General features: G+C 46.0%; 1 protein-coding gene across 2 annotated transcripts in view; it reads right to left on the reverse strand.

The window, feature by feature from the left end:
• The window catches only part of lamb2l (laminin, beta 2-like), a 68,228-nt gene that overhangs the window by 23,446 nt on the left and 34,782 nt on the right, over positions 1 to 10,000 (reverse strand). For both annotated transcript variants that reach the window (XM_080443616.1, XM_080443617.1), the window contains exons 4-13: positions 6,680 to 6,815; positions 6,070 to 6,143; positions 5,424 to 5,612; positions 4,762 to 4,825; positions 4,426 to 4,628; positions 3,860 to 3,980; positions 2,527 to 2,715; positions 2,005 to 2,184; positions 1,551 to 1,663; positions 927 to 1,006 (exon numbers count right to left, since the gene is read on the reverse strand). In XM_080443616.1, coding sequence (XP_080299742.1) covers positions 927 to 1,006; positions 1,551 to 1,663; positions 2,005 to 2,184; positions 2,527 to 2,715; positions 3,860 to 3,980; positions 4,426 to 4,628; positions 4,762 to 4,825; positions 5,424 to 5,612; positions 6,070 to 6,143; positions 6,680 to 6,815 — 1,349 coding nt within the window. The remainder of the gene's footprint in view (positions 1 to 926; positions 1,007 to 1,550; positions 1,664 to 2,004; positions 2,185 to 2,526; positions 2,716 to 3,859; positions 3,981 to 4,425; positions 4,629 to 4,761; positions 4,826 to 5,423; positions 5,613 to 6,069; positions 6,144 to 6,679; positions 6,816 to 10,000) is intronic.

Genomic DNA, 10,000 nt, shown 5'->3' on the forward strand with positions numbered 1-10,000 from the left:
TGTACTTTTACGAACTCCTCCCAGGCGGATTATCGGATCCGCCTCAAATTCGCCCAGAGTACACAAAAGACGTTAACGATGAAAAGTTATCAAAAGGTTGAGTTTTCGTAAAACGGCGTGACCGTGGCAAAGCGTCAAACCTCAACGCCAAACAGGAAGTGATGTGGACTAAGACCACCACGAGCTGCAATTTCTGAAGCCCCGCCCCTATCTTTTCCCAAACTTTTTTTATTTCTTAACTTTTTTTTTCAGAACTTTTTTTATCCAAATCTTTTTATTTATCTTTTTTTTTTTTGAACTTTTTTTTCCAGCCACACAGTCTCTGAGGGGTGGGGAGCTCAATGGTGCAACCCGGAAGTGGATCTGTTCACACCGGTTTTGAAAAGTGCCCAAAATGCTCCGAAACTTCACCTAAATGGGAGTTTGCGAACAATTATATCATGTTCCATTTTTGCCTCAGACCACCGCAAGTGGGTGAAACAAGCACTTGAAACCATTTGAGTAATAGTTTCTATATATTATTTTTTTATTCGATTTTTTGAAAACATTTTTTTAGATTTTCCATATTTTTTTCGGCTTTTTTATTTTCCTTTTTTAGGTTTCGGTTCATTTTACAGGCTGTAATTGCTTAAGCTATGTAGCCTTACAGGCTTGTATCTTGGACAGAAAGTCGAGGGCCCGTTCATCGCTGCTTGCAGCTTTAATTATCATTATTATTATTTTATTTACTATTTTTCCCGTTGTGGTTGTGACCTTGTGGTTGTGGTTGAAACTGTATACATAAATTCATACAGTAAATGTATAGGCCCACACGCACATCATGAATGCCATGCAGTACATGCAAGCACACACGCACACGCACACACACACACACTTCACATACGCATGCACGCACGCATGCACACACACAAAAGCTAAACCCATACCTATTGTTGTAAGCTCCACCAAAGTCACAGTCACATGATCTGCAGCCAGCCAGGTCATTACTGAGTCCCCAATACTCAGGCTGAAGCAGACACAAACACAAACCAAAATATATACACATACTGTACATACATTATGCAGTCTATTATGATAATATGTATTTAGCTGTCTTACAGTATGTACTAATGCACTAGCACCATGTGTTAGTATAGCTGGATAAATTAACACTGCATACTGCATATGGTAAAAGTAAGCTGAGACTTCGATCTCAACCACTAAAGGACATTCCAGTACATTTAATGTCCTTTGCAAATAAAGGCTTTCTGGTTTGAGAACACATGAAGCAGACAGCATCAAAAGATAATGTAGTCAAAGACAGCTGTGTAGCAACAAAACCTACTTCTATTATTGTGAAGTAAAACTACTGGAACAATGCATTTATGTTTTTTTTTAAATATGAAACCCATATTACACAATGAAGGAGCTGTTTACACAAAAGACTTTACAAAATAGCTAACTGCCAATATTTTGGTCTCGACTGTTAAGTATATGATAGCCTACAGCCACACTTTAACTATGTTGCTGTGCAACAACACATTTTGAAGGGAGGAGAGAAGGTTGCTAACCAGACACTGGTTGCAGTAGCGTCCGGTGACGTATCTTTTACAGGAGCAGTCCCCGCTGATCTGGTCACAGGGAGCTCCCATCATGATGATGCCCCGAGGGTCACAGTTACATGCTGCGCAGCAGGCACACACACACACACACACACACACACACACACACACACACACACACACACACACACACACACACACACACACACACACACACACACACACACACACACACACACACACACACACAAACACGCGCACACACACACACAAACACAAACACGCATACACACAAAATGAGTGTTATAACAAACGGAAATCCCTGTTTATTGTCACTTTATAAGTCAACTTCTCCGGCGTGTGATGTGTAGACAAACACACGCACACGCACACGCACACACACACACACACACACACACACACACACACACACACACACACACACACACACACACATACTTACGTTGGCAGCCAAGCGGGTCGTTCTGGCTGAGTCCATAGTAGCCCTCTTTACAGTAGTCACAGCGTGTGCCCTTCACATGGGACTTACAGCGACACTGGCCGGCTATCATACCCATATCTGGATCAGTGTGGCTGTCACAAACACCCCCCTCCAGAGAACCCACGGGATCACAGTCACAGGCTGAGGAGAGGAGAGGATTATTGAGTTACCTGTGGACAGTCTGTAGGTCAAGACAAAATAAACACAGCCAGCCCGTCTTTCAAGTACGGCTGGGCAATATGGACTAAATCAATATAACAATCATTTCTACTGAATACCTCAATATCAATATAGTGATGATAATATCGTATTGTGATGTTAATATACATTTTCTTTTTTCACAAAATGTCAATCTACAAGCTCACAGCGCATCGCAATGCAACTTTTAGATCACCTACTTTCACAATTAAAAAAAAAGGCTTAAGTGATTCAAACCAGGAAAGGACAACACAGAAAAGACACCCTATACTTTGAAGCACTCACCGATGCAGACGCTAGGGTCCCGGGTGTCCCTAATGGGGTCCTGGAAGTAGAAGGGTTTGCACATCTCACAGTTGCGTCCCATGGTGTTGTGGAGACAGTCGTCACACACTCCTCCACTGGCGTTGCCCGTGGCCAGGTACACCGCCATGTCAAAGTGACACTGGCTGGAGTGGCCGTTACAGTTGCATTCTGGGAAGAGAAAAGGAGGAGGAGGAGAGAAAATGAACAAATGAGCCTGAAGAATTAATCAGATTAATGACTTACTCAGGCATGTGTGTGGTGTATGTTATCTGTGCATGGTGTGTTAAGTGAGGATCGCAATGTGTGTACTGTATGAGTGCAAGCATGCGGCATATTATCTGCATATGCATGAAGGTAGCTCTCCACCGCACCGACGTAAGCGGCGGAAAGTGTCGGAAATGTCTGTTGCCGAAAGTCCGCTGTTGAATGGGTGGTGGGCACACTGTCGCGTCGGTTCGCAAGTTATAGGGAAGCGTTGAAAACCGCAGGTACAGGCTATTTTTAGTACCATAGCAGCCGTCTGTCAGTGCCGGCTCTCAGGTGCATTCAGCAACCTTTGTGTGTGTGTGTGTGTGTGTGTGTGTGTGTGTGTGTGTGTGTGTGTGTGTGTGTGTGTGTGTGTGTGTGTGTGTGTGTGTGTGTGTGTGTGTGTGTGACATATTTACATATTTGACAGCTAATACACCAGATGTTGTTGTGGTTGATGAAGAGTACAGGGAAGTGTCTGTTTTAGAGATAGCATGCACCTTTGACCTTAGCCTAGAGGAGGCCTTTATGACCAAGGTCATTACATACCAACCACTCCTACATACCATCTCAGAGCTGGGTTATAGGTGCAAACTATTTGTTTTTATATTTGGCAGCCTGGGACATACCCACAGACTAGTTGTTAGAGGGCTTCAACAACTTAGGATGCCCAAAAAGGAGGTAAAAAGGCTGGCAAAGTATTGTGCTATAATCTCTGCTATAATTGGCAGCCGGCATATATGGCTGAGACGCTGTTACTTATACCCCTAGAGTACTGAGTGACATGCCTATTGTATCATGAAAACATATGCCATGATTTTGTCAATGTAACCCTACTGCACCTATACGGTACTATTTGTGTCCCTGTATGTATTCTCCTTTATGTGGACATAAATAAATGGTTAAAATGTGAGAGAGAGTGTGTGTGTGTGTGTGTGTGTGTGTGTGTGTGTGTGTGTGTGTGTGTGTGTGTGTGTGTGTGTGTGTGTGTGTGTGTGCGTGCGTGCGTGCGTGCGTGCGTGCGTGCGTGCGTGCGTGTGTGCGTGTGCGTGCGTGCGCGCCTTACGCCTGCAGGTGTGTGGGTTGTCTGCCTCAGCTGGTCTCCAGGGCAGGTCGTTGTGGAAGTGTTGACAGCGCTCGCAGTTCAGACCCTCCGTGTTGTGTTTGCACACACAGCGCCCGTGGATCTACACACACAGCCAACGCACACCATGAATGACTGATATGGACCGGACGCTAGTGTCCTATGTCACCAGAGAGCATTCTATGGTGTAAAACCTACAGAAAGACAAGCTATAGTGAGCCATTATTTCTTACCTGCAAAGTAGCTCAGTGCCAATTGGCAGCACACATTGGCGCACCTAAATCTAACATAGCTATTATTAATTTTATTAGCTGCAGCTGCGTTCTTTACTAGCCAGTCGTGTTTTTACCCATCTGTAGATTTGTACCTGTACAGGTAAACAAACATAGCATAGGGCTTCATGCCCTTTTAAATGAACACTGAGGATTTCACTCTGTAACCTATCCTAGTCTAAAACATGCAGAGAAATGTCTTGAGGTCCCAGTTGGGAGTGTGGCTGCAGAGCTTAAACGTAAAGTAACTGAGGGAAGGTTCATTCTCTGTCTCACCATGCCACTCTCCCGGTTCTCCACCCCCGGCACAGGGGCGCACTCAGACGCGTGTCCATAGCAGAAGCAGCTGCCTCGGACCACCAGCTCATAGATGGAGTAGTAGTACTTCTGCAGCACGTCATGGCGACGGTCCAGCAGGTTGTCTCCCAGGGTGTGGAGCTTGGTGAAGTTGATGCGCAGGTTGGTGATCCGCAGAAGCTCTGGAGAGGAGGTCAAGGGAGGATTTAACCACTTGAGTTGATTTTTTTACATAGATGATCTATAAATCATAGCTATAATCACAGATTAAAATATTATAATTAAAACATTTGGAATTTGAACATCCTTACTAACCTTGAATGTCCAGACTGTATGGGTCCTTCACATGGATGGCAGGATCCAAAACTTTATAAATCACCTAGAATTTAAAATGGAGAGTACTTCAACTAGAAGGACAGAATGACTTCTACTAAAAATATAAGTACTGTAGGGCAGCACAGATGCAATGTCCAAGGTGAGTGAATACGGAAAATGCCACTACTCCAACTGCACCACCACTGTAAGTAAGTAAGCCTTGCCGAGCCATGTGGCCCATCTCCTGTTTCTGTAGCGTCAGGTGGCTTGATGTACAAGTACATCCCCCAGCCATGATGTACAAGTACACACCCCGGACAAGACGCTAGTATGTCACAGGGGCTTACCCCCAATCCAACCCTCGATGCTGAGTGCCAAGCAGGGAGGCACTGGGTCCCCTTTTAATAGGCTTTGGTATGACCCGGTAGAGGAATCAAACCCCGACCTCCCAATCTCAGGGCGGACGCTCTAACCACAAGGCTACCGTACCTCTATTCATTTCATACTGCATTCCATGATGAGAATAGTATACGATAGGTAAGATAAGATATGATAATTATCCATATACATGTGCATGAATATATACATGTATATTAATTAAGTAATAAGAACAATAATCTTTATTCTGACATAAGATAAGATAAGCTAAGGTAAGTCTGTACCTCTCCTTCGGTGGAAGGCTCAATGTCTGAGTAGCGCTCCTCACAGATGACGTCGTTAATGTGGTGGAGTCCAGTGGCAGGTACGTTGGGGAAGGTCTTGGTACAGTTGTAAGCAAAGTATCGGTATGGCCGCCATGTACGACCGAAATCAGACGAGCGCTCGATCAGCATGGCCGCAGGACGGAACGTCTGAGGAAAGAGAGGAGAGTTTTGTCTCTGTCCATGTGTGTTTGTATTTCTTTAGTCATTCTTTGTTAAAGGCAATTTTTAAAATCCTTTTCTAAGTGGCTTTATTTTAACCTTCTGCTAAGATCCGCATATATGTTTTGTTTCATTACAAAGTAACAAAGAGAGAAAATTGTTGTTGTTGACAGAGAGAAAATCTGAAGCATGTGAAAATAGAACTGATCTGATGTTACATGAGAGCTTTTATTGCGTGTTCACATTATTAGTTAGCATGTTAGATTTATGTCTCTTGGAATGCAGCCGGAGATGAAGTTTCTCTCTCTCACACACACACACACACACACACACACACACACACACACACACACACACACACACACACACACACACACACACACACACACACACACACACACACACACACACACACACACGATACACACACGGTACACGTACAGACCTTAAACTTCATGATGAGATGTGTGAAATGGAATTCAGCCTCCAGGTTGAGTCTGATACTGACACTCTCCTGTCCTGTGTAGGTGTCACAGAAAGATGTCAGGTATTATCATAGCACACACACACACACACACACACACACACACACACACACACACACACACACACACAGTTCCCTCTTCACCGTCTAGATCAGTCACTCTGAGTCACTTTGATAACATATCTCCACTCCTTATTGAGTAATTACTCTCCAGGTCTCTCTCATATGTTTCCTGCCCCCCCCCCCCTCTTACGCGCGCACGCACGCACGCACGCACGCACGCACGCACGCACGCACGCACGCACGCACGCACGCACGCACGCACGCACGCACGCACGCACGCACGCACGCACGCACGCACGCACGCACGCACGCACGCACGCACGCACGCACGCACGCACGCACGCACGCACGCACGCACGCACGCACGCACGCACGCACGCACGCACGCACGCACGCACGCACGCACGCACGCACGCACGCACGCACGCACACACACACACACACACACACACACACACACACACACACACACACACACACACACACACACACACACACACACACACACCATTGACAGACTGCCACCAGGTGAGCTCTCCACTGGGGTCTCTCAGGTAGATGACGTTCTCCACACGGTGGCTGTATCTATGCCGGTATGAGTCGTAACGATGCTGGGAGTTACACTGGAAACACTTGTCTGACTCCTACAGAGAGAGGAAACACATTCTAAATAACACATTGTAAACTACAAAGGTGTGCTCAGTGGATTAGTGTGGATATCCATATTTGAACAAGACTGATCAGTGGTTCAGTGGTTGGGTGGATCGGCAATTCAGGTCCAGTTTACAAAGTCTCTAGAGGGTTTAAGTCAGTTATTCAGTGAGTTTGGCTGAAGGGCTGAAATGAGTGACAGAGATCATTCTGGTTGCCCATGGAAACCTACAAATCACTCTTTGTGTGCCTGGCTCCTTGGAAACGGGCCCACTAGCACTCAGAGTGGACCGGACTGAAGTCCTCATGGGTCAAACAGATTAAGAGAAAGGAGAGAGCGAGAAAGACAGAAAGATGGGATACTGGGGGAAATAAATTGAGAACGAAACTATGAAGAGATACATTTCATTGAAATGTGAGTTACATTGCACTTGATGAAGACTATGACAGGGAGCTGAAAGAGAGAGTGGTGAGGGAGGAAGAGAACAGTAAAGAAAGTGAGGAAGAGAAAGGGAAGTAGATGAAGGAAAGAAGAAGAAGAGAGAGAGAGAGAGGGGACAATACCTCTCTCCCCATGGACACAGAAGCGAGTCTGGGAAAAGAAGCGAGAATGGAGAGAATGAGAAACAAAAAAAAGAAAGTTAAACTGATGTAGTGAGCAGCATTGGAGAGATGGAGCACTGAAGGCTTACCTCAGTTAAACCGCAAGGGAAGTAGCAGAGGAGGTAAGAAGAGAGGAACTGCTGCATTAGAGCACTTGTTCTCAACGCCGGGCCCGGGGACCACCAGGGGTACATTTGGACCCTTGCAGGTCTGTAATCTCTGATAGGTCTGACAGGTCTCTGATAGAAATGGAACAGTTTCCAGTTCTAGAGTTGAATTAACACTGTGGATTTTACAGCGTGGATTGGGGGTCCCAGAGATAACCCGTTGTACTCTCTCAGAGTTACAGACCTGCAAGTGTCCATTTGGACCGCTGGTGGTCCCCGGACCTGACGTTGAGAACCAGTGCATTAGAGGCAGGGGCCCAGCAGAGAGCAGGGGGAGAGAGAGAGAGGGAGAGAGAGAGAGAAAAAAGAGAGAGAGAGAGAGAGAGAGAGAGAGAGATTGAAATGGGGTACAGTGGAGAAAGGGACGCTCAGGAGAGGGGTTGAGGGCAGGGGGAAGAAGGGGGGGCAGAGGGATGAGTGGAGGTTGGCACGGGGTAATGGCGGATTCCAGAGCTGGGGTTCTTAACTAGGTTGTTGTCAGGGGCGATTAAGCTTCTAACAACAACATAGCTGGACTGAGAAATCAAGAAGCATGCCAGAGGGCACTGAAAGTGGTGTGTGCGTGTGTGTGTGTGTGTGTGTGTGTGTGTGTGTGTGTGTGAGAGTGTGAGTGTGTGTGTGTGTGTGTGTGTGTGTGTGTGTGTGTGTGTGTGTGTGTGTGTGTGTGTGTGTGTGTGTGTGTGTGTGTGTGTGTGTGTGTGTGTGTGTGTGTGCGTGTGCGCACGCGCGCATGTGTGCATGGGCACACCTGTGGTCATATACTGTATGTCAGTGTGTATAGGTGTATGTGTTAATACATGCATGCTTGCCTTGTTCACCGACCCTGTCTAATCCCAGCAAGACTCCATAGACCCTCATCATCGCAGCTTCTTACAAGGGCTCTCCTTTATGCATAGTAGCTCATCCATCTCAAGAGCTTTACAGAGCCTGTTTCTACAGCAGCAGTCTCCAATTTACAACAATGCTTGTATTTTTTCATATACATTTTTAAAAACGAAGTTCTCATTAGCTTCAGCCATGTGAAGATTGATCATGGGTGGGGAAATGATTATGGCCAATAATGAAACCTCTGTTGAGACTACTGAGTCACGCCCTCCTGTAGTTCACACGGCATATCGAAAACTTCTCAAAGGTTCTCCATATCGATTCCTAATGTGACATTTATGAACTCTTTGTAAAGGCACATTACAGTAACCATTTGAGCCATATTTTGTACTTTGTTGTACAATGTGTCATGTGGCAAAAATATCTCATCTACAAGGTCGCAACATTTTTGTGAGCTTGTAGAGCTGCTATTTTTGCTATTTTGGAAGTTTGACATGACACGGCCCAAAAGAGGGACGGTTAATGGAGCACGCCACGCTGCTTTGATACTGGAAAAGGATGGATTCTGGGGGCTGGTGGCTCAAAGCCGCTCCCTCCCTCCTCTGAGCTGGTATTTATCTCCCATTAGTCAAGGCTGCTCAGTGCCACCATGAGGCTTTCTGCTGTAACAATGTGTGCATGTAAGGCTAATGTTTATCCTAAAACACGTCTTTGTTAGTGAGAAGAAGGCTTCGATGACGGCTTTCCATGAGGCACACCCTGGCTAGCAGCCTTTCCTCCCTCACTGAGCTTTTCACTGGTTCACCATAGCATCTGCTTTTACCTACATTTTTCTAGACCTCTCCTTTCCGTCCCCTCTCTTCCAAAGCCCCATCCTCCCCTTCAGTGTATAGTATACTAAACCACATGAACCCTAGTCTCGCGTAGCCAGACAATCAGAGACCTCCGCCAACTAATTTAATAATATAAATGTTGCACCCCTTTTTCTCCCCAATTTAGTCGTTATGGCAATTAATTCCTCCCCACACAAATTTTTGGTGTCAATCTTGTATCCCACTGACTCACCTGCCAGTGAGGAGCCTCCATCGGGAGGACGTAAAGCCTTCGTCCTACTCTTCCCGCCCAACACTCCCTGACAGGTGCCGCCCACGTGCAGTTACAAATATCACCCTTTGTTCGTATAGACGCCCGACAAAGTCAGATGCACCGCGGATTTTGGAAATAAGTATAAAAATAACAGCATAGCAGAACCAATGCAAAGACTTTAGGGGGCTTTCCTTCATATGGGATGGTATCAGTTGATTTTCTCCGGCATCCAAGCCCATTCGTTGAATTTAGATTTCTCCAGATGTATTAGCAGGTGGAGATCTCTGATCGTCTGGCCATGTGAGAATACATGAACGCTATCGTTCCTATTCTGGGCATGTCACAATAGACCAACATTCGCCGGAACTAGCTGATCTACAAGGTCGGCTATATAGGAAAAACTGCGGGGACCAAGTACGGACCCTTGGGGGACCCCGGTCAACGAAGCATATAGGGTTTAAGTGGTTAAAATTCTGTCTCTCTTCCTCCTCCTCTAC

This window comes from Gymnoscopelus braueri (assembly GCF_963280865.1).
Source record: "Gymnoscopelus braueri genome assembly, chromosome: 12".
NCBI lineage: Eukaryota > Metazoa > Chordata > Actinopteri > Myctophiformes > Myctophidae > Gymnoscopelus > Gymnoscopelus braueri.